General features: G+C 39.4%; 1 protein-coding gene across 3 annotated transcripts in view; it reads left to right on the top strand.

The window, feature by feature from the left end:
• The window catches only part of Ccny (cyclin Y), a 156,441-nt gene extending 139,852 nt beyond the window's left edge, over positions 1-16,589 (top strand). For all 3 annotated transcript variants that reach the window (XM_023701922.1, XM_004641857.2, XM_023701923.1), the window contains exons 8-10: positions 2,910-3,076; positions 13,504-13,666; positions 15,865-16,589. In XM_023701922.1, coding sequence (XP_023557690.1) covers positions 2,910-3,076; positions 13,504-13,666; positions 15,865-15,981 — 447 coding nt within the window. In that variant the 3' untranslated portion in view covers positions 15,982-16,589. The remainder of the gene's footprint in view (positions 1-2,909; positions 3,077-13,503; positions 13,667-15,864) is intronic.
• The last annotated feature ends 9,228 nt before the right edge of the window (positions 16,590-25,817 follow it).

The raw sequence follows: 25,817 nt of genomic DNA, 5'->3' as shown, positions 1-25,817 counted from the left end.
CTGGACCTTAACTCTAAGGTCTCTCTCTCACAGCAGAATGACTCTTTCACTGGAGCTGCCCCCTCTGGACTTCATGTGCTTCACTACACCTATCACATAAACCACTGATTCAGTAGTTTCTTCCCTGAATGCAGGTCATTATTTTGGTCATTTTATGGTGAAATTCCTTACATTTCAACTGAACATCCTTTCTCTGGTGGGTCCTCTGTGGCTGTCCTTTGCTCATTCCTATAGGAGCATGTATTAGTTTAGCAGACATGTATGGAGTACAATATTGTCCTGGAATTGTGCAATAAGATAAACTGTTTGTTACCAAGGAACTTGGGACTTATTAAGGGAAGACATGTAAGAAAGTAATGAAATTGTAGTAGTGGGTTTCTTTAGACTAATTCTTCACGCATTCACAGTTTCTGATTTTATTACCTACTTAGTAAAATCAGACCTGTTGTCACTTTTCACAGCCCCTTCTTCCAGTGCCTCTTATATCAGAGGCAGCACTGTCCAGCAGCACCATTGATAGCCTGGACTTTCCCAAAGCAGCCACTTTCTGTGGCCAGTGGGGCCACCTCAGGTGTCTAGCGTATGCTTGTTGTCTTACTGCTACATTTCCATTTGAGACGTTGATTCTCTGTCTAATGTCCCAATGCCTCTTCTCCTTTGCAGCACAGCTCAGCACCTGTGTTGTAGTAGTGATGCCTACTTACCCATTCTCATCCCATGAATTTATTACATAGTTGTAGTCTATTTCTGGTATGCCCTGTGCTGCTTCATACAGATTCACATCATTAAAGAATTTTCTCCCAACCAGTGTTAAATCACCCTCTGTCCCAAGAACCTCTCAAGTCCAGCCTGCTCCCCAAGGCCCTAGTAAGTCCCCTGGTGTTGTGCCCCCCTAAGCCTTTTTTGTCCCTCTTATGAATGTTATTATTTAACCACAATAATCTGTACTTTATGTATTTAACATTAAATTTCTACAATCCTTTGTTTGTATTCCATAATATTGAAGATTTATAGACATTATTTATTATAATTATAACACTAGTTAAGTTTCATCTGTTTTAGAAAGCAGGTTCTTAAAGTAATATGGATGTCATCTATATCTTTGTTTCTCTTTCATTTATAGTTCTACTTTGCAAATGTATTCGATAAAAAACTATTAAGATTTAAAAAGTGTTAAGCATTTGATAAATAAATTTTTATAATGGGAAACTAAAGGCATTCTTACCGTGATACCCATCTTAAACAGTGGGCTTTATGGCTATATCTAATAGCTATTTTCAAACCAAATTTTGCCACTTTAGAAACTCTGTATTATTTTGTTTCACTTTACCTACTTGAAAATAGGATAATTGAATAAAAATCACAGTGAGATATCACTTCATATCGATTGGAATGACCATTATCTCCCTCCCTTCCAAAAAACTTAGAAAACAACAAGTGTTGGGGAGAATATGATGAAATTGGAAACCTTAGCCATTGCTGGAATATGAAATGATGTACCTGCTATGGAAGAATGTATGATAGCTTCTCAAAAACATGTACATAGAATTATCATAAAATCTAGGAATTCTGTTATGAATATGAGCTCAAAATAAGTCAAAAGCATGGACTTGCCAGGATATATGTACACTGGTATTCATAGCAGCATGATTCACAGCAATCAAAAGGTAGAAACAACTCAGAGGTCCATGGATAAACAGAATGCGGTATATACATATGAAGGAGTATCATTCAGCCTTAAATAGGATGGAAATTCTGATTTGAGCTACAAAATAGATAAACTTTGTAGATATGCTAAATGAAATAAGCCAGTCACAAAAGTTAAACTCATAAAGAGAAGAAGTACACTAGTGGTTGCCAAGAGCTGAAGAGGGAGGACTAAGTATTATTGAGTGGATATTAAGTCTCTGGAAGGATTTTTTTTTTTTTTTTTTTTTTGAGGGGGGCTGCCTCAGGATTCCTTAGACCTGCCTCAGGGCAGGTCTGAAAAGGCATAAGGATCTGGGAGTAGAACCACAATATCCTGAGCCTGACTGCCACTGCCTTTGCTTAAGCAGGCATTTAAACAACTGAGCTAATGGGCAGGCCCCAAAGTTCAGAAGGATTTTGATTTTTTAAAAAAATTTATTTATTTATTTTTGGGGGGGCCAGCTCAGGATGCATTAAAGGCAGGTCTGGTAAGGCACGAGGATCTGGGGATCGAACCACAATATCCTGAGCCTGCCTACTTTGCTTAAGCAGGCACTTAACTGAGCTAATGGGCAGGCCCCCCCTTAAGTTTCAATTTGACATGATGGTAAGTGCTGAGCTGGATCATAGTGGTGGTACCTGAGCAGTGTGATCTTTTTTTTTTTTTTTTTTTTTCAGTACCAGGGATTGAACTCAGGACCTTGTGCTTGTCAGGCAAACACTTATTCCACTGAGTTATCTTCCTGGCCCTGAGCAGTGTTATCTTAAGGCCCCACAACCTCACAAATGAAAATGATTAAATATTAATGTTACATATTATGTATACTTTGCCAGAATAAATGTTTGAATTTACCCTTATCTCAAAATGATAAATTTTAATACAGCAATAAGTTTTTTCCCCACTGTGTTCTTGCTCTTCACTAAAATAATTTGTTGAGTTGGGGTTGATAATAGTTGACAGAATGAGAAATTAACCTATGACTCCTCGGATTTGTTTCTGACTCACTGTCTTTTCAGATCTACATTGTCTAAATAATAGATTGTGACTTTCAGTCTGTCTTTCATCAGGTTTATTGAGCCCTTTGGCCTTTTAAAAATAAATACTATAAGATAATCCCCACTTTAAAGGCTAGAGAGATGGAACTAACTTTAGAACATAAATGTGCTGATAGGTAGGGTAAAACTAGAGCATTCAACTCTGGCCTTGCCTGTATTCACAGGTGTACCTGGAGAGACTGTTAACGTACGCAGAGATAGATATCTGTCCAGCCAACTGGAAGAGGATTGTCCTAGGGGCAATCCTGCTGGCCTCTAAGGTATGGGATGATCAAGCTGTGTGGAATGTGGATTACTGCCAGATCCTGAAGGACATCACGGTGGAGGACATGTGAGTAGGGGATGCTTTGTGCCTCTGAGACTGGGAAAGAAACCACATCTTTTTTAATGTTCTGTATAGTACAGAGTGAATGAATGGGCTGAATGTATCATGAGCTGGCACAACAGGGACTGAATTGTAGAAACACAGAAGGCTGTGTTTCTCTTTATTGTGCATCAGGTACCAGACATACTCATTGGTTTTATGAAACTGGTTTGTGGAAACTAAATTGTAGGCAAACATTTCTTTAATTAGAAAACCATAGGTCACCCTGTGGTAATGTATTTGGGTTGCTGTGACATGGCAGACTGGTGACAGAGTTTTAGTATGCCAAATAGTCCTCTGAACAAAAAGCAAAAGAGCTACAATATTAAATGTTTCTGTTTAAGATAGAGTGAATGTGTGCATTGCGGTTTCATGTTTTACAAGTCCAGTTAGTAAATAAAAGTCCTGTATTCCTGGGGCCTGTCCTGTGTCATCGTCATCTGCTGCATGTTCTCCCCCAACTCAGTAGAGACACCATAACATAGGAGGTGCTGCCCCCCACTCTTCTCAGGAACAGGTGGGTGTCTCAACTGGGTCCATCCTTAGATTCCTGGGTAGATTGTTTATGGGAAACATTGCACAACCGTCTGGGGTCTTTGGTGTCTGAGGCAACAAAAAATGAGATCAGAGACTATTGAGGAAGAACGTGTTGTATACTCATAGCTAGGGCAAACTATATAGAGTTCCTTATGACAGTCACTTCTGACATCGGTCTTGTTAATGTGTTCTGCATTTTTTTGTTTGTTTGGCATAGCTTTTCACCACCCCCTCTGGGGCAGCTTTTCGCAAGGGGCGGTTCTCTGCTACATCCCAGGCCATGTCTGTTCCCTAGACCCTGAAATCCTAGGGGTATAGCTTCTTCATGAAGCCCCTGGCTTCTGTGAGGCTGCAGAAACGGGGCATGTTAGTTGCACATTACCTACCACAGCAGCAGTCATGGTCGTTGGTCCCCAGGCACTAAATGTTTGTGGGCCTTTTGGAGCACATGTGTTGGTGCTGTTGGATCTTTTATTGTAGAGCTTTTTGACCTGTAAGTCTTCTGTTTCTGTGAACCTTTACTATGTATAGTAGTAAAAACAAAAGTTTCTGCTCAGAGCAATATAATAAGTAATAAAATTCTTCATCATGCTGCCAGAATAGCTATTGAAATAGTTGTCACTTAGACTACAAAAGAGATGGATACTTAATTGTCAGAAAGTAAGAAATTCTGGCTTTGTGCTCTTCACCGTGGGTGGTTCTTTCATCTGTTCTCTGGCATGTGATGCCAAATTATGTGCCATAGAAATGGCTTCCTGGTCATCCCTTCCTATGTGGTATGTTAATGACATAACCAGTGGACTTGCTATGAATGGTAGCACTCACATTCTGTGAGAGTGCACAGATAGCCCTTCCTTGAATGGCCTCGCTGACATGTTTGTGCCCTCATCCGCAGTCACCAGCAAAACTGAACTTTTGTACAAACTTAGAACCCCTAGAAAGTTCTTCTAGTTTATTTAAAGCTTGAAAGAAGACCAAAGGTGTAGCTCAGTTGTAGAATCCTTGCCTGCCAAACAAATCCTGGATACAGTCAAAGTATTACAGAAGAAAATGTTTTGATGAGAATATTTTTAATATTAGCTTTTTTGTTGGATAGTAAGTACTTTAAGCAATGGTACATTATGATGAATTTAAATTGTGTGCAAAACAGTACCAGTAAATATTTTATTGAATAAGATGCTTCTTGAATCAGTATTTTGAATGAACCAGCACTCTGGTAAGTATAATAATAATAGCTAGTATTCATGCATGAGTTGTCAACATTATGTCTGAATAAGATTCATGCATGTTTTAGCTGGGTTTTTTCCTTTCCTTGAAGTCTGTGGTGACCACATAGCCACTGTCTTGAGTCTCATCACATTGCACAGCATTTGACAAATGAATCAGTTGCTTGTGGCTAAACGGAGGTAGAACACATAGAGGAAGAGCTTTAGTGTTCTTTTCTGCCCTTGAACTGACAGTGGAGCCCTGGCTTGCCTGGAATTTGAGGTGCTCCTTCTGCCTCAGCCTCCCAAGTGCTGGGATTGTCAGTGTATGCCATTACTCTAAGCAAGAAGGACTTTGATCTTAAAAGAGCAGATTATAAATAGTCTTCCCAAAGATACTCTGGGTGGTACTTCTATTCCATTGGCATCTTCTGGGCTCCAGAAGGGATCCTGCAGAACATACAAGTCTGTGAGAGGAGCTAAGCCGACTGAGCCTGAAGTCCTGCAGCAGGCTGGGTAGCAACTCAGCTGCCAGAGCCTCTGCCTGTTCAAATCTTATAATTTCCATCATTTTCAAAAGTCACAGGGATGCATGTTTAATGCCCTGTTTAATTTGTGGTGTATGTGTTAACATACTATGAAACCCTATATATTTTCTTAAGGAAAACTGATCAAATAGTTGCATATAAGAAAATATGGGAATGTAGTTTTTCCCCTGAGAAAAGATAAAAGGAAGGATCTTTCTAGTAAAGGATATTAGCTAAATGAATGCTTTTGTGCTATATACTTACACTTACTTGCATAGAAGTAGTCAGAGCAGTTGGGTACATGTCAGGGGGCAAGCTGGTATACTTGATAGCAGAGGCCTTCATATATTTTAGCTTGTCCATTCTTAAATGACTTGGAAAATTGTGTGCAGACCCACTATGTTTTTAAGGTGCTACTATATTTTTTTCATAATTTTTAATTTTTTCATAAATTTTAGAAACTGCAAAGTTTATCATTTGCCATATACTTTAAATCACATTGCTTTAAGCTTAAGAGTATGTATTGCAGACAATATCATTACAGCATGGCACCTATCATTAGCCATTTTATATTCCTCTTCTTGGATTCTCTTTGAATTTACTTTTTCTTTTCAGCTTACTCCACATTAACTTATTCCTCAAACTTCTCTAACAAAATAAACATGTAGATTAAAACTGTAGTGTCGTCTTTCTGAAGTGATTCTAACATGAAGAGCACCTTGTGAGTTATTAGCACCCAGTTGATTAAAACAGTATAACCGTACTACAGATTTTGAGATAAATTGTTAAATGTACATACTAAACTTACAGAAAATAGATTTCTTAATGATATCACTGTAGCTGTTTTTTTCTTCTATTCTACTAATTCATATTTTTAGGTCTGATTGTTATTTTCTGATAGAATGATACAAAGTTTAGCATATTCTGTTCATCTTTTTCTTCTGTAACATAAGGGCTGAGATTCTTTTAAGTAGATGAAATTGCAGGGAGTTTTGTTACAATAGCATCACTGAAGTCTTTAAGTGTTTTTCAAATTATATGGTAAAATCAGTCACATTTCTGGTGAAATAGAAGAGAAAAAGGAATGAACAATTTAGAAAACCTCATTTTCCAATCTTGGCTTATCCAAGGCCTATTTTGAAGGTAATCAGATAAGGCTATCTGCAGCTCCTTCAGTTATTGAAAGAAAAATTGGGGAAGTTATTAAGTTACTAGCCCATTATTATTATTATTATTTTTTTTTTTTGCCCTCTCAGTGCCAAATATTGAGATAATCATGAGTCCTTGATAGTTTTTCCCCTTAGGAGAAGGAGTGGCTTACCTGTTTCTTCAGGGCAGGAGAACTGACTGGGATAGAAGCAGCTAAAAGAAAAACTCACTCTCTCAGTTGCATTTTCTGGCATGTCAGGTTTTTTTTTTTTTTTTAATTCTTCAGGTGTTTATTTAACATGAATGTAAGAGTGTAACAGTAATATTTTACTAGTGGTTGAGAAAAGAACAGAGTCAACTTATAAATGATCTTCTCATGCCAGGTGAAGATCAGAGCACAAATTTGCAGTAATTCAGTGAGAGAAAAGCAGAGGTTTTATGTATATCCATAAAAATATAATGAAACTTTTAAACATCAAAATATAAATTTTCATGACCTTTTACTGACTAGGCAATCCTACATTAGTTGAAGTAACTCAAGTTTTACAATAAAAAAGGAAGAAACATCATACTTATTTGCTTCTTAACACAAAGATAAAAACATAATTTTTATTTTAAAAATTGCAAAGGAATGTTTTATTTATGTTGAACAGCAGTGTTCCCAACATTCAGCTTTCATGAGTTCAGTAAATGAACAACAATGTTAAAAAACATGCTAATCACTTATAGTTAAGTAAATTAAAACTGGCATGTCAGTTTTAAGAGAAGTGAAAGTTATATATCTAGAAATCTGCTCCCCAGTGTTTTTGTGTTCACCAGCTTGCTGGAAGCATTGGTGTTACCATTAACAAGTTCCACGGGATAATTTGGCCACAGCATGCATTTATCCTTCAGAAAAAGACAGGCATCCCTGAAAGTAGCTCAGCCTTTGACTGTGCTTCCACTGCCACCAACAGCATGGGAGGCACAGGTTTGGGGCTCAGGAATTTACCGTCCTTTGTACTCTTGGGAGTGTAGGTCCCACAGGCAGGGCTGCTGTCCAGGGGCAAGATAATAAAAGCATCATCAAAGGGGATTCTCATAAAGCCTTAGAATCTAATGAAATATGCCTTGTAGACCTAAGGCTTGGCTAAGACCCCTTGCATCTTTCTAAAGCAAAAAAGATGCCTGCTTTTAGAAAGGGAGGGTCTGTCCAGTACTTCTTCCCTTCATTCAATTTTGGTAGCAGGTTACTTGTCTGAATTCCCAGGTTCACAGCTAAGGAATGTTTCCCTCAGGATGAACCATATTGCAAGTTTTACCCAGATCTACCTTAGAGGTTTTTAGCCTTAGAGTTGATACTAGAATGGGTTCAGAGTTTAGGGCTGTTAGAGGAGGTGAATATGTTCTGCATGAAAATGCACATGAATTTCAGAAGGCCTAAAGGCAGATATTACAGGGATGAATTTTGGTTCCACCCCACCCAAACTCATTTGTGAAGTCCTAACCTCCAGTACCTTAATCTAGAGTGGGTTTTTTAAAAAAAAGTTAATTATAATGGGGTCATTGGAGTGGGCCCTGGCCAGTGTGACTGGTGTCATTTTATAAGAGATTAGTACTTCAACAGGAAAAACAAAGTGTTGCAATCAGAGAAGATGGCCACCTGTCCTCCAAAAAAAGAGGCCTCGGAGGAAAGCAGCCATGCTGACACCCTGGGCCTGTACAGCTCCAGACTGAGAAAAGAAATCCTGCTGTCTGTGGTATGTAGTAACTTGTACAACCTGATGCATCCAGTAGCTGTCACTGAAAGAAATGAAACCCACAGCATTATAGGAGCTATTTGGATGTCCCTGAGGTTGAACCAAGTTTCGAGAGATAGAGGCATTAAGACACTTCGTACCATAAGCACAGAATCATAGATTTAGTGTTAGAATTTTTGCTTTCAGTTTTTGGCTGTGCTGGAGATTAAATCCAGGGTCTTCTGTATGCTAGGCAAGCCCTGTACCACTGAGCCAACACCCTAAGCCCTGGAATTCTTTGTCATGATGATTGCATTAGGATTTTTTGTTGTTGTTTTCTTCCCCCCTTGACAAAACCCTGTAAGTTTTCAAAACTCAGTAAAATTCAGTATCTCTCATTCAAATGGTTAAGAGAAATAACTTCCAGGTACCCCTTAAAGGGGAGGAGGGAGAGAATTTTTGAGACATCCTTACAACCTGGTGCAAGGTAAAGAGATGAGCGTCTCTTCCCCAGCATGGCTTCAGAAAAGGAACAAAGCCCCTAGACTCCTCAGCAGGTAGTTTTGCACCCACGGGTCTACCCCAGTCTGCCATCCACCTACCATGCAGACTCCTGTGCAGATGCAACAGCACTCAGTCACATCCACCACCCTGCTGTGGGCAAGCATGGGACCCCTCATTTGGATGCGTACTTGGGCTACAAGTTGGTTCCATCCACATCCCATGTGGCTGTCCCAGAGTGAGGAAAGTGCATGCCAGCTTATTTTCCCTTCCAGATGTGAAGAGCTGATAGTTTGGGCCTAAGAACAGATGAGAACCCTTTGCAAAGGGCAAAACTCATCTATTGAGGTGTGCTTCATCTTTCTGGTCATGAACTGCCATATTTTTCTAATCCCTCCACCCAGAAAGAATACTGCTAACATTTTGATACATAGTTTCCCAGTGTTTATATGTTTTTGTTTTGTTTTATTTTTGCAAAACTGAACCAATATTATATATGCTGTTAATAAGCTTTTTGCCACTTAGCAGTGTGCTAATTGCATGTTATAAACTGGTCTTCATTTCATGCTAGAGGTAAACAACCTGAGCTTCACTTGGAACTGCTTCAAAGGAAGAGCAGGTACAAATTTCAACGGGAAAGCTCTTTAAATTTTTTTTTTTTTTTTTTTTTGGAAGCTCTTTAAAATGTGCTTTGTGTTGGTGTTTGCTCTCCAGGCATCTCTGTATCATTCTCTCTGGCCTGTGCAGTAGCATCCTAAACTCACTTTCCTGGCATTTATGACCCTAGATTAATTGGTAGCCCAGGAATCATTCCACAGTGAAGAGCTTTTCTTAGAGAACCCCCTGCATCTTTGAACACAGTATTGTTTCTGGCTGAGAAGACAGCTAACCCTGTGGGGACACAACTGCAGGCTCTACTTGAAGAAGGGCCAGGGCACTGTCTTGGCTCGCAGAAACCAGTCGAATCTCAAAATGCAGGCCAGTCTCTCCTCACCCTGACAGTAATAAAGTGGTCACACATCACAAGTCACCAGACCCCACAGATGGTCGTTGCTGGGCATTGGAAAGGAATGTGGGAGTTTGTGCTGAGTTCTATGCACAAAAAGTCTGTTTAAAAAGTACACTTGGATATTTGTCTGTAGTAATCCTCTAAGGGTTATTTTTGTGTGTCAACAAAGGAATCCCAAGTGAGAAGGAAGGGAATTGTCTGTTTTGTATGACCATTGAGGACACAACAAGGTTCCTCGTCCCTCCTCAGATGCCTGATACCTGGTTTTGTTGGGGTGTGTTTTAAAATAACATAGCATAAAATTTATCATTTTAACCAGTTTTAAGTGTGCAGTTCTGTGGCATTAAACATATTCAGTGTTGTTCAACCATCAATACCGTCTGTCCCCAAAACTTTGTCATTTACCCAAACTGAAGCTTTGCCTGTTAAATATAACCCCCTCACCTCCCTCTCCAGCCTTTGGGATTACCACTCTACTTTCTGTCTGTGAATTTGACTACTTTCAGTACCTCACATAAGTGGAGTTGTACAGTATTTTATTTTTTATGAATGCTTTATTTCAAAAGGTTGGCATGATGTCCTCAAGGTTTATCTGTGTGGTAGCATATGTCATTTCCTTTCTAGACTAACACTCCCATTTTATCAGCATATCCCATTTTATTTTATTTTCCTTTACCTGCAAATGGATATTAAATGTTACTTCAACGCTGAACTAGTATGAACAGTGCTGCTTGAACGTGGCTATGGGGATACTGCATTAAGAGCCCGTTTTTGTTTTTTTCATATACACCTGGAGTGGCGCGGGATTGCTGGAATAACACCTGTCTTTGGATTTTTCTAGCCCAGTTTTCTAGAAAGATAGGGCGGGCCTTAAATGATGAAAACAATTCTATAGTCTGTGTTAGAATCCTGTTTTCAAGTTTTTTCTATTACACCAGCTCAGTTGGGTTTCTGTGCAGTGTCAAGCTAATGTAATAATTGCTTCTGAAGTACGTTTTTTGCTCATTGCCTGGGATATGTTTCTTACAAATATTTATATCAGAACTGTTACCTCATAGTTACCCAAACAAGGGCAGTAAATCCATCAAACCTGTTCTTTATACATTGTTCTGTGTTAATTATCACACAGCAAGCCAGCAGATGTCTCCTTTAGGTTGTACTATAGTTTAGAAATACTCAAAAGTATTTGCAGTCATTCTTTATTTTGCAAAAGTCTGCATCAGTATGAAAATATAAACATCTCTCAAATGCTCATTTCCAAAGCTTAACCAGAGCATTCAAGCACAAATCTGAGGAGAGGAGGTTCTTTTTTCCAAGAAACCCTGGTAAAATGTCAGTGTCCAAAAACCAGTTTTCTCTTGCCTTTACTCATCTTGTGTACTTTTAGCTAGAGTGGTTGGTGTGCATATGCCTTTTTTTTTTCCTGTATTTTAAGGAAGGGTCTTCAGAGTGTTCAGGGTCTTACTACTAGCTCAGACTCATAGTGATCCGCCCGTTTATAGCCTCCCAAAAGCTGGGATTACAGGCGCACTCCCGCACACCCAGTCTCAATTGCCCTCTCAGGGTGCCCCAGGGGCTGGGCCTGCATGGCAGGTCCAGGGATTGAACCTGGCCCCTGCGCCTGCTTGCAGGCACTTTAATCCGCTGAGCTATTTGGCCGGCCCTCCATATGCCATTTTGGATAGGCTTATCAAACTAGTTCTCTTAAAATATTTTTTAAAAAGATTTTTTTTTCTTTTTCTTTTTTCTTTTTTTGGGTAGGATTTAAGTATAAGCTCTGCAATTACACGTTGTAGCCACCAGGTGGCGATCTACCCTCAGTAAGCTCCTGTTTTCACAGGGTTATCCCTACTAGCCCAGTTACTGTATTTTGCCTTTTGGCCTTAGCAATACTGTGTTTTTTACACTCTTACTACAATCTTTCCAGATTCCAGTATTACACAGGCTGACCTCTTTTAAGGTCACACTGAGTGAAGCATAAATAAAAGTTACTTGAAGTAAAAAATAATCCAAAGTAAATTCCTTAAAGATATAAAACTCAGCTCAGTATTTGGAGCTTGTTAACTCCTTTCCCAAAACTGTATAAATGCAGCTCATCTAAGTAAAATACCTGAATCTGACTTTAGATCTCTGCTGGTAGCTTGCTGAAGTTTTATAATTATCTGCCCAATAGTTTTGTCTCCCTAAAGCCCAGGCCTTCCCCAAGATCCAACCTCCCTGCTCTGCCTCCTTTGTACACCTGTCCCTGAGCCTGGAACATGTCTCCTTGGTCTCTGATAGCTCACTGAGGTGACATAAACAGGTAAGATGGGACTTTGTGCAGTATGAGAAAACAACACACTGGGATAGTTTGAGATCTAAAGAGTGAGGGTATATACTCATTGCAGTCAGTGAAGGAGCATAGGTAGGGTGTATAGGCTGGAGGACTGGCTCTTGGGACAGGCCCACTGGGGTTAGCCTCTTTCCAGACATAGGAACCATGTGTACTCACCTCCTTTGGGGAGTGGGAGGGTCGGAAGACCACTGGAAATACCCCCTCTCCCTTCACGGCAGAACTTCATGTTTTCCTAAACTTAGATCAGCTCTCATGTATGTAAAATCAGAGGCCAGACGTGTGAAATCAGAGGCTACTGTTCCTGTCTGAGAAGGCAAATGGTAAACTCTAAAGCCAGCAGTCACAGTGTAGTATAGTGAAGGACAGGAGCAGGTGACTGGTGTGTGATGGGGCCAGGCATCACCAGCTGCTTCGGAGGGTTAGGTATGAAACTGAGTGTGTGGCCCAGGGCCAGCATTCAAGGAATAGATCTGTCATTGTCCCCCCTCCACCCAGTAACTCTCAAGAAATACACCTAGTTTAATTTGATTGGTAATTGACAGGAGAAATTCTCAAAGTAGAAATTTTTAAATTTCTTCAGGTATTTGTCATTCATTTTTAACAGTGTAAGTGGGTGAGCAAAATGGATCTTAGTATCACCTCTTCTCATGGAGCTTCTGAGTGTGTGGGTCCAGCCAGCCTCTGCCTCAGCAAGGCCAACAGAGATAGGGCTTAAGGGCTGTGCTCTCCAGGTGATTGAGGTGCTTGTGTGAGCTTGAGACTGCTTTTCTCCTTCAGGGTCACTGTTCCTGCAGCGTTCTCATCAGGAACACCTGTACCATTCCTCTTCTCTCCTCCCATGAGAGGCTTTCTCCTCAAGGCATGTCTTGAGCTCTGCCTTCCGACAGCTCTTGATGACTTTATCAGCCCTACCACACAAGGCCCAGACTCTGGCCATGGAAGTAGACTTTTATGCTGAGCCAGAACCTGCTTGCTCTCTCTCTCTCTCTCTCTCGCGCGCGCTCTCTCTCTCTCTCTCTCTCTCTCTCTCTCTCTCTCTCTCTGTGTGTGTGTGTGTGTGTGTGATGGCACAGTGAAATGAGTCACCCTGACCTGCTCTGTGTGTGTGTGTGTGTGTGTGTGTGTGTGTGTGTGTGTGGTGGCGGCGCAGTGAAATGAGTCACCCTGAAGCACTTCCTGGTAATCATCCCAATTAATCAGGCCTCATTCTCCTGGGCACCAGATCAAATGGATTCGGCTTTTAATAACAATTTGGTGGTTAAACCCGAATTCTGGTGCTCAACCAGGCAATTAATTAGATCACTTTTCTCCCTGGAGGATTCAGTTTTCTAGAGTCTTATCTCCAGCAGTTTGGCTGGCCAAACAGCCTAGTGGGGCAGCTGAGTGTATGCTATTTTTGCTTTTGCTTTACAGGAATGAGCTAGAGCGACAGTTTCTTGAATTGCTCCAATTCAACATCAATGTCCCTTCCAGTGTGTATGCCAAGTATTATTTTGATCTTCGTTCTCTGGCAGAAGCGAACAACCTGAGTTTTCCCTTAGAGCCCTTGAGCAGAGAGAGGGCTCACAAGCTTGAGGTAAGAATGTCTAAAACATTGTTATCCATTGGACTGCTGCAGATGCATCATCTGATTTGCAGTGTGTGTAGCCACTGCAACCATTTTTCCTATAATGTGCTATAAAATAAGGGCCCACATTTGCTGCTAATCACTTAGTTTAGTTGATTATAATTTGTACAATTTTGTATTTTAATAGCCTTTTACAATCAGTTTTTACTTAATATTTATAAAGATTTTTAGAAACCCTTGTCCTTAACAGAATTTTTAAACATACAAATCCACAGTAAAAGTATTTCTTAGCATGAACTTTTTAGGAAAAAACTTCCAAACAAACTTAAGAATTGGAAACCCAGAAATGTTCGACTACATCAGTCTTTTCCTACCATAACACTATGAGAGTTGACCTCACTGGTTTTGGTTCTGGGCTGAGCCATTATTAGCCATGTGACTTTGGGATCTTATCATGGCATGAATGTGTGAAACTTAACTTCATGTTTTTATCAGACTCTTTCCATCTTACTTTCAGACTAAGAAAAGGCAGGTGGTAAGAAGGGTCCTGGCAAAACCCTCTCCTCCTGAGCCACCCTCTGGTAATTTAATCCCTGGACAACATTTTTATTTCTTGTCATAGCATAGCACCTTTGACCAAAGTGGTGGATGGCACAATCCTGTCTGAAGCTAGGTGAAACCCACAAGGTTTTGTGCTGCCCACTGTACCATCTAGCTCAAGTAGCTTTTCCTACTTAGGAAAGGATCAAAAGGGCAGTGGCAGTGTAGTGGTCTGACAGAGCTAATAACTGAGGTAAAACAAAGCCAGAGGTACGGGGCTAGAGTTGTTCTGTATTACAGATTTAGAAAGCACATGTTTTAGGCTAGGGATATAGTGCAGGATAGAGGACTTGCCCAGCATACCTGATGCCCTGGCTTTAATCTTAAGCATTATGATATATACACATACCCCATACTTCAAAAAATTAGTCCTAAAAAGGAATCTTAGGTTGAAACAGTGGAACAGACTGGTGTCTGGCACTGCAATAAAATCCAGAGGTTTTTAGAACTGTACCATTTTGCTGGAATTATATGTTAGCCATTGGGATGAAATTGCTCATTCAGTCTCGGACTTATTTATTCAAGGGGAGAAATGGATAACCCTCTCTTAGAGGGATTCACTCTAAACCACATAATGAAACTCAAAGAATATACATGAGCTGGAATCTAGTTTTCCCAGTGAGCATGGAGCTGCTGTGGCTCAGGCTGAAGCTCCATTGCTAGACCTGAGGGAAGTACACACATCCTGTGATGGAGAACATATGGGGTTCTGGGTCCACCAATCTAAGCAGAGGCTGGCTGAGCTGATGAGGGTCGTACCCAGTGTTGAGGAGTCACCAGGATTAAAGAGAATTAGGCCAAGTATGATTGTGCATTTCTGTAATCTCAAGACTCTGGAGGCTAGGCAGAAGGATCCTTTCAAGTTTGAGGCTAACCTGGCCTGCATAGTGAGTCTAAGGCCAACCTCAACTACATAGCAAGACCCTGTCTCAAAAAGAATCAGAGTTGCTGTGGGGCTGAATAGAAACCATCTCAAGAAAAGCTCATGGTGCCCCTTTGAATAATCTGTAAGGAATGAATGTCTTACTTTCCAGACCCTAGCGCCCTATTGGTTCACTTGGGGATGAGGCAAATGAACTAGTGTAACAGAATGCAAGAAGTGAGCTGTATCAAAAGCTGCCCTTGTCTGAAGCTCTCTCCCTGCTCAGATCTGCCAAATGACATTTTGATCTGTTGGTTTTACTGTAGAATGTGTACCAAAAGCCAAGGCAGATGCAGATTAGTTTCTGCACTAGCAAGGAATTTGAAATAAATTAGTATCTTTGTAAATGTGAGAAAGGTATAATTAAAGTTAATGTTACTTCTCACAAAGAAAATCTAAAATAAGGTAGAACATTTAATCTTTTTATGGGATTACCTTTAGTCTCATACTACAAACTGAGAAACAACAAATGTTAATCTCAGGAAATTTAGGAATAAAAAATTTGCTCTGAAAAAAATGACAGCTTTTAAGATCTTAGAGCTCACTGCATAAAGCAGCATCAGGGAGCAAGTGACCTTGGCATGGTGACTGGTTCTGGGTGCGTAGACCCTCCTGGAGAAGAAGGACTGCTTTTTCAAGGCCTCATTGGATCCTAGACTGACTACACTGTCTCTTCTGTTCCCAGGCCATCTCTCGCCTCTGTGAGGACAAGTACAAGGACCTGAGAAGATCCTCACGGAAGCGGTCAGCAAGTGCTGACAATTTAACTCTGCCAAGGTGGTCACCGGCCATCATCTCCTAACCGCTCATTGACCCCACTGGAGCCTGTACCACCCCTCAGTTTCTCTTGTGGTTTGAGAAAAGACATGTTGGAGTGGTTTTGTTTTTGTTCTTCCTTTCTTTTTCTAACTCATAGCTCCGGCAGGCAGCCCTCACTCCACCTTGTGCAGTTGGCTGTACACAACAAGACTTCGAGGGAAGCAAAGTCAGTATTCTGGAAACCGGTTTCACACCTTTCCCCATCTCCATTAACAGCACTTCCTTTGTGGAGGAAACAGACTCATCCTGGAGGAGGAAACAGAGGGAAAGGAAGTTGGTGGAGGCGGGAAACATGGTTGAGAGGCTTGGCCATTTCTTAATGCCCCATCTGGTCAGGAGATGAAGGCGCCAGAAGTACGTAGGAGGTAGCCAAGTTGGATGTGCATTTAAAGACAGGAACGCCACACTTAGCACCCCATTTGGATCAGTGTGTTCTGTAAGACTTCTTGCATTCCTTCTTGCTGCTTTTTGGGGGGGATTTGAGAGATTTTGTTTATTTTTATTCTGTTTTGGTCCTAAAGAGCAGAGAATATAGTTTGTACCCACTATGGCACAGACCTCCAAATAAATAGTACTGTTTGTTTCTCTCTGCACTATTTTTGTGAGCTGTCTTCTGAGCTTTCGTCCTAAGTGGGATGTGCTTCTTACGTTTCTGTACATCTTTATTGTACTGTATATGGTTTTTCTTCAACTGTAGCAGAATTCAACGTGACTATAGTGCTGAACCCAAAGTTTCCCATTCCCTTCTTATTCCTCACACCAAGAAAATTCTAGGTCACACGGGTGCTTGTGCCTTCCAGTTTTCTTCCAGTTGCTGCTTTTGTTGTTATTGTTTGTATACCCCTTATCCCCCACCCCCACCCCACCAGTTGTAACTACAAGTGAGTCAGACCTTGTGCGCTGAAGGAAACAGTGTGTAGTAAGGGCCTCCCTGTGTGGGGCTGACCCAGGGAGCTCCATGTGCCAGAGTCACCATGCACAAACATTTCTCTGTTCTCCTGTCTGGTTCCTTCTACTACCATGTCCATTGTTGCAAGCAATATTCTTCTCAATTTTTATATGTTTACTTCAAATCAAAGTTAGTCTATTTGTATAAAATTTTTTAAAAACGTAAAACTACAAAAAGGGTGGGAGGGTGGGTGGGCATTCCAATGGGAAGATCACTGACAGGAAAATGTTACTATTTACTGAGGTATTTTTCACAGAATGATTAAATAAAAGTTCATCTTGCATTTTCATTGTGGGTGCTTAGAGGAGATAAAAATAATCCAAACTGTGAAGATTTATGCTTCATTAATTATGACCATGCTTTTTCATTTTCTGACTACCCCTGATTTTCTTAAGAGCTAAATATAAGAATATTTTGTATCAGAATAAAAGAGCTAAAGATACAAAATCAAATAGCAAATTTGATATCAAGTCTAAGAATCTGAGTCCTTTACACAGATAAAGCTTTGAGTTTTTGCTTACTTTCTTAGGCCACAGTGACTGAGGTTTCTGAGTTTTGTTTTTCAAGTCAGAGGCAAATTAACAGTAGTGATCTCTGTTTCACTGTCTTTCTACATGAGCTTGGAAAACTTTAGAATTCAGTGTTAATTAGTTTTGAGTACCCTAAAGGCATACATCTGACCCCTACTATACGCACCCAAAGTAAAATATGCTTTGGAAATGGAAGGGACTCAGAAAATCAAAATCTCAAGAACACCAAGCCAAGAGTTGATTTCATTGGAATGTGTGTTATGTATAATCATAATTATTTGGGCCAGGACTATGGCCAAATTATTTCTGGCCTACACTTTCAAATACAGACAGCAGCAAATGAAAACTTAAATTACTTTCCCATTGTAATTGTAATTTACTTTGAATGGGAACCTAATCAGCTTCTCTCTTCAAGAATTGAATTTAGAACTTGAAATAGAGATCTAAAAATGTAGAAAATACCATTTTATATTCCCTAATCTATATAGCTTAAAAAGGGACATATTTTCTTAGCTGAATATGAATACCTCGTAGACATAAATTCATTCCTCTCATGTAAAATATCTTATTTTATCAATCCATTTCAGGAAAGAAATTCTGACTTTAGAGCAGAAATCTTATTTTTATCCCTTTTATTTGAATGAGAGATTTAAAAATTGAATTATGTAAATATTTCAATGCATCTACTATTATTTTGTGGAGTTTATTAAACTACTTTTAAAAATTGTATAGTCTATTTATTGTATGTATGTACATACAGTCTAATACATGAAATTTAAAGTGGGTTCCGTATAACCTGGTTCAGTCTTGTTTAGACTATTGACTATTGTTTTAGCCTTGTGCACTGGACTCTCTACCTCTGTATAGGAAAATTTTCCATATTCATTAATTACTGTTGATCTGTATTAATTGGTTATGTTTCTTGCACTAAGGATTTTTAAAACTACTGTAAGTGTAGGTTTTAGTTTTACCTCTGCAGTATGAATCACTTGACATATGAGTAGAGATCTTAGGTTCATTTTATTTTTGGATGTGATGATAAATACATTTTTTTATTATCTGCTTTGTTCTGTTTGCCAAAAGGAAAAACAAAACACACACACACACACACACACACACACACACACACACACAGTACAGTACCTATTTATAAATGTAGTGAGTACAATTTGTTTGCTAAATGATTAAGTGCCCTACAGCTAAAACTGGATGGCTACTTAGGAACACATTTTGTAAGTACAGTTTTTGAATGGAGAGTTTTTCATCATTAATGAAGAATGAAGAAAACTTACGATTTGTTGACTTTAATTTTAGATTTGAACTCAACAGCAAATAAAGTCATTGGAGCTCTAATAGATGTCCCAGAGAATTTTTTTTTTTTTTTTTTTAAACTTGGAAAGGGGAGGATGTCAAAAGGTTAAAAGCAAACTGGGAGCTGAAGGCTGGAGGTATATGAGGGCATCCTGAGCCTCAACCTTGTGGAACTATCAGTTCCTCCAAACTGGCTTTACTGCCTTCTTTCTCTTGGTCTTTGGCAGGGTGCATCTCCATTTTATGGTTTCCCTGGTCTGGGGCTTTTACTCATTTGATGCAAGGCAGAATTTGGGAAGTGAACAAATTTGACTTTTCCTTCTGTCATTGGTTTTTTTTTTTTTTTGGTAGCCTGCTATTTGGGGCCATGTTTTATAGCTTTGAATTTTTAAAAATTCTGGGTTCATTACAGCTTTTAAATAAGTGTTAAATAATACATACATACGTACATACATACAACAAACTGTGCCTGCATCCCTGCCACATTTTTTGAGTTGTGTTAAGATAAAACAAGTTTTATGCGTGCCAAGTGAACTAATTCAAGAACAGAAGAAGCCTATTAGCCACGTGAGTCCTTATTAAAACAGTTTGAGATCTAGTTAGAAATTACCCTCAGCCAGTTGGTTATGCAGTAGAAAGCTAATAAAGCCTATCGCCTCTTATTGATGCTCTGTGTTATCCCATGTCTTGCCCTTTACTATGGAGTCAGCATTTCAAGACTTACATCAGATGGATCTTATAATTATAAACATGGATCATCTTCTGAAAAGCCAACCATAGGGAGCTCCTGGTTTAAAAAAAGAAAGTAAAAAAATATACTGTTACTTTGAAGGTGGGAAGGGATAGTTCACTTGTGCTCCTTAAGCTGCATGGATTTAAGGGGACATCTCACAGGCAACTTCATTAAGGTAATAATTTGCTGTTATTGAATAAGGGGCTTACTAAAAAGTAGTTCCGAAAAGCAGATTGCCCCATAGGGGACAAGCAAGTCCAGTGGGGATGAGCAGGCACTTGGCATTGGCAAAGCTGGTGATAGGCACATTATCCCGACTTCTGCCCAGATTTTCCAGTTATTGTGTGGTGGAAAGATTTCTTTGTGTTGCTTAAGCATTAGAAACTTTTTTCAGGAGTTCAGTGATCAACACTAAAAATGATCTGCTTGTATCCTCAAATAAGAATTGATAAAGGCTGCTGACTACATTGCTACAAGTCTGTGTGTTGACTGCAAGTTTCCAGGTGAGGATCTGTCCCAGCAGCTATATCTGTAATTTACAGATCCCTGTAGAATGAACCTGTTATAGTAAGAAATGGACTCAACCATGGTGTCTGATCAAATGGCATTTAGATTTTACAGGTCTTATAAACCATCTTATATCTTTAGTGATTTGGTTTGGGGTAAGGGACTTTATTGCTTTTAAGCTTTTGTTTATATAAGTTATTTCAAATGTGGGATAAAAGAATGTCATTCAAAAATAAATACAATTTTGGAAAAAATATTAAATGTAACTTGGAACTTATGTGTAAGATTTTGTTAATGTTGGTATTGACGTGTTATAATGGAAACCTGAATGTCAGTCTCAGTTTAAAATTAACTTACTGCATAACTTTGAACAAATTCACTTACTTGGACTTCTCAGTGAACTTGTCTGTCAGGGATACGCTTAATACCTTCACCCCTCTGCTGTCTTTCTGAACATACCCTGCTCATTCATTCTTGCCTCATGACTATTGGTCATTTGGACATTGGGACCTAGTAAAAGACGAGCACAAACTTGAATTTCCCTAGAGAAGATAAATTGTCTCTTTTGCACCACACATACACAGAAGTGTGGCATTGGTAGCTGTTGCTCTTATCTTTCATCAGGGTCCTCTAATGTAGCTAAATGTTCAACTTGTCCTCAAATTAGACATTACTAGAACGGATTGCTCCCCCTTAACAGATATGAAAATCTCAAACTGTAAAGTTGGATATGTGTGTCCACCTTAGAGTGAGGCTATCCTGTAAAGAGAGAAGCATCATTGCTGTTCACCTCCAGTTGTTTGTTCCTCTCATTCAAACAGACCAACACAGAAATCACAGCCTTAGAAGAGGAGGATGGGGAACAGCCACTCCAGAATTCCCACCTCTTCTCCAAAGAGTTGGTGTCCACTCCAAGGGAAAAAATACTATTTAGGAGATGAGTGGTAAAAAGATGGTCCCTCATCTTTAGATGCCCATGTGCAGTGTTTTAGCAATGTTCAGTAGCCGTATGGTCTTGCAAGGCTTTAAGGTTGTTAGACTGTTATTTCATCTTTAAAATGAAATGTATCACACTGTAGGTTATCCTTAGATCCTTCCAGTTGTGAATATTCAATTCTGTCACTTAGCTATTCTGGGATTCCAGGAGCAGTCTTGAACTCCTGTTTTATTCAGCCTTGCAAATGAGAAAAACAATACAGAATTTGGGAAAACAGTATCAAAGCACTGAGCATCCAAATGCTTTTTAGTTGCCTTCAGCTATCCTCTGCAGCATCTGATACTAAGTGGTGGCCTCAAGTATAAACAAAAGCAGAAACAAGATTCCTGTTTTTATAGATTATTATCAAGAATTTTACATGTTATCTTCATAATGATTCTAAACTTTAGTAAAGGCTTTAGCAAACATAATTGTCCCTTCAGCAAAGTATTATATGCACTGTGCTACACATTGTTAAGTGTTGGGGATTGCTGCAATAGGTAAGAGATGGGCAAGAGGTTTTGTTTGCATAGTGAATATGTTAGTGGACCAGTCAGTGAAAAAAGAGTAGCAGATTTTGCTTTAGCACCATGGAAGAAATGGGATAGTGTGACAGCATGAAGGGACAACTTGGTAGAAGTGTCCTTTTGAGTAGAGACCTCAAGTATAAATTCTAAAAAGAAAGGGAAAGGTGATTGAGGACGGTTTGAGGAAGAGTCCTGTATTAGCTTTTCTATCACTGGAATGAAGTTTGTAGCAATTTGAAGAGAGATTTAGTTTGGTTCATGGTTTCATGGAATTCAGTCCATGGTAAGCTGGTCCCATAGCAGAAACAGCATGGAGGAAGTGTGGCAGAGCAGTTTGTGGTGGCTAAAAAGCAAAGCAGGGTAACAGCTAAAAGGAAAGGGCAAGGGACCAGATAATGCTGCTTCTGATCATGCCTTGGTAATCCTCCCGTACATCTAGAATTATACTTTATTAATCTCAGCAAATCCCAAACCAATTGAGTTGACACTGTATAATGTTTTAGCTGTTCCCTTGACAATTTGACAGCCAAGCATGTCTCCTTAAACCACTATTTCCAAATTAAGTAAAATAGCAAATTAGTGACTGTACTTAACATGAAACAACTGTGCTGGGTATGTTCAAGAAAAAGAATACAATAATCCCAACTCCAAAGTCTGAAGAGTTCCAGCACTTTTTTAAAGTCTAGGACAGTTTGGGGAAGAGTCCTTGAGATTCAAGGCAAACATCTGTGAACTTCTACAAATTAGTAATGTTACATAACCCCAAGACAACAGTGGTCCAGAGTAAACATTCCAATCCCAAAAGAGAGGAGTAGGAGGATTGAAAGAATCCAACCTTGGGGCGACCAAAAGCAGCAAGACAAGCATTAGCTTCTGTAAATCTGTTTCCTGTATCCAGGATACATGGTAGTAAGGTGTGTTCTGAGGGACTCAGGCAGTTCAGCTATTATCTTGCTCACTGCAGTGTGGTCCCAACTTCTGGGGTCACCACTATACATTTGGTTTTATTCCTGCAGCTTTACACAGTAACCTTTTGGGTGATTTATCCCTGGCTTCTCAGGCCTTTGAAATCTGGAGGAAAGCTTCCTGACCTCTTGCATGTTTCATTCTGGGAAAGTCCCCATCATGTGCACCATGCCAAGTTTTTCTGCCAATGTAAGCAGTTCTATAAATCTGGTTAACACCTACAGTACTCATACCATAGCCTTAGTGTTGGACTGCCTTTGAATACCTTCTCTCAGATCATCATTTTATCCATGTTCTTTTTTTTTTTTTGCAATGAAATTTTTCCCCCATAATTTTATTGAGAAATAGCAATGAGACAGTTTCAAATCAAATTGGTAGGACAGTTTCAATAATTAACACATCTCATACTCTTTTTTCGTAGTGGTTATTTGCTATACAAGATGCAGACATGATATCCTATTTACAAACACTATTACAACAAATCCCTCTATTCATTAAGAGAATGTAACTATATATCCTAACCATTTTGAATACGCAGATACAAAATGGACATTCATCTGTATCCCTTTTTTTGTTCCGTCATTTGAATATTATAGGTGTGTTAACTCAGCAAAATATTCTAAAAGAGTCCAATAGTCCATAATAGTATTGAGTCTTCTGCTTCACTGGCAATGTCAGAAATTGTTGACCTCAGTGTCCTACAGCTCAACATAACACCATGGCTTTACTTCTTATACTTCGTTTTTATACTTTGCTGGATTGTTAGGACCAAGATAAAGCCAGACCTATGCAAAAAGAGTTGTAGCTTTTGGGTCTGATAAGGTCAGTGAAATCCCCTCAGGATTTATCCTGAGATCCTGTACCTCAGATTATAGATCATTGTCAGTGTGAGCCATGTGGATGAGTCACGGCCATTGCTTGGCCAATGTGCTCTCTGTGAAAGCCTAAGAGAATGTTTTCTCTCCATGTGACTCTCCTTAGGCACACTCTACATCATTGATCACTTTCCTCTTTGGCCCCATAATCTCCTTGATCAGAAAATTTGGGATACTACTGAGTTACATGTTGTTACAGTACAAGTTCTCATATGTCCTGAGTCTTAATTGACCTTGGAAGGCTAGGGCCATAATGTTGGCTTTCCTTGCGGCCCTCCTTTTTCTATAATTTTGGTCTGCAAGCTTAGGTTGTTAACCCTCCAGAAGACAAGCTTATTGTTATTACCATACAACCTAGGCTGTTAAGCTTAACTTCACTATCTGAATGTCAGACATCTTAGGCATAACATGGAACAGGTATTTTTCATCAAGTATTCATATGTTGAACTTTTAAGTCCCTGCAGAATATGATAAACATTTAAAAATTAGATTATATTTTAAAAAACAGGCATAAAGAATTACGTAACTTATGTTTACACATAAGTACAAAAATTTAATCATCTATAACCTTGAAGCAGGACAGTCAGTCCCACAGCATTCCTTTTCCTGTCTCTTCATTCACCACCACCTTCTTTTTGAACAATCATCTACCCAACAGACAGCACAGCAGCAACTGGCATGTCATGACAAGCAGCCCATATTCAGAAGACCAGAATGACAGGCAGTCCAAGCATAAAACTACTATTATAGATTACCATCCTCAGTGCAGTTGCTTAGTTCACAGGTATCATTATATATAGTTAGTCAGGGTGAGAATCTTTCCAGTTAACTGCTAGATTCAAAAATCTTCTGAAGATTCTCAGAATCATGCCTTGCTCATCTTCTACATATAACTATGGCTTGTCACTGTCATGTTTCCCAGCTCTTCTGCTTTCCCTCTCTTGATTAGTCCTAGAGTTCCTGCTTTCCTTTTACGTGTATTATACCTTTCTATTTGCATTTCTTTGGAGTTCTTATACTAGGGAAACTACGGTATTTACATATGTGTGTCTGGTTTATTTCACTTATGAGTATACAAGTGGCTTCCACTTCAATATAAAGGCTTCAAGTTTATCATACTTTATATAATATGAGTAATACTCCATTGTATAAAAATACCACAACTTTTTCATCCATTCCTCAAGTGATGGGCATCTTCGTTATTTCCAAGATTTGGCTATCACAAACTGTGCTGCTATAAACATAGGCACCCATATATCCCTATGATATGTTGTTTACAGATCCTCTGGGAAAATTCCCAGTAGAAGAATAGCTGGTTTAAATGGGATTTCCAGTCCTACTTTTCTAAGGAGTCTCCATACTGATTTCCATGATGGTTGCACCAGTCTACATTCCCACCAGCAGTGGAGAAGGGTTCCTTTTCCCCCAGAGCCTCTCCAACATTTGTTGTTGGTAGATGTCTTTATGATAGGCATTCTTTCTGGGGTGAAATGATATCTCAATGTTGTTTTAATTTGCATTTCACAGATGGCTGGTGATGTGGAGCATTTTTTCATATATTTATTTGCTTTAATTTCATCTGAGCATCTCAGATGCCCATTTCTGAAATGGGTCTTTAAATTTTGGGGCCTTAGTGTTTTTAGTTCTTTATGAATTCTGGAGAGCAGACCTTTGAGTACTTATTTGTCATGATTTTTTTCTACATTTGTGGGTTGTCTTTTCACTTTGTTGGTAATTTCTTTTGACATGAAAAAACTCAGAGCAGGTCCCAGTTGTTAATTCTTTCAAGTGTTTCCTGTGCGATTTGATTTATGTTCATGAACTCTTTCCCTATCCCTTTGTCTTCAAGAGTTCCTCCTACTTTCAGGAGATTTAGTGTCTCTGCTTTAATGTTTAGATCTTTAATCCATTTTGACTTTAGCTTAGTGCATGGTCATAGACCTGGGTCAAGTTTGAGTTTTCGAAATGTAGAGAGCCAGTTTTTCCAGCACTATTTCTTAAAGAGGCTATCTTTCTTCCAGTGAGTATGTTTGGCCCCTTTGTCGAAGATAAAGTGGCTGAGTGTTTTTGTAGGGGCTTCAGCGTCTTCTAATCTCTTCCATTGATCATCAGGTCTGTTTTGTTGGCAGTATCATGCTGATTTTATCACAGTAACCTTGTAGTAAAATTTCACGTCAGGAATTGTAATGTCTTGTCTTTATTGCCCAGACTGCCTTTGCTATTCTAGGTCTTTTCTGGTTCCACATAAATTTTAGGAATGATTTCTCTAGCTCTGTGAGATATGTTGGTGGTAGTCTGATAGGGATTGCGTTAAATCTGTACAGCAGTTTTGGGAGTATGGCCATCTTCACAATGTTGGTTCTTCTTATCCAGGAGCATGGAATATCTTTCCTTTTTCTGAAATCCTCTACGATCTCCTTTTAAGAGTACTATAATTTTCCTTGA

Source organism: Octodon degus, unplaced genomic scaffold, assembly GCF_000260255.1.
Source record: "Octodon degus isolate 3935 unplaced genomic scaffold, OctDeg1.0 scaffold00144, whole genome shotgun sequence".
In the NCBI taxonomy this organism is placed as follows: Eukaryota; Metazoa; Chordata; class Mammalia; order Rodentia; family Octodontidae; genus Octodon; species Octodon degus.
Note: the sequence above shows the minus strand (reverse complement) of the source record. Positions and strands in the feature narration are given on the sequence as shown.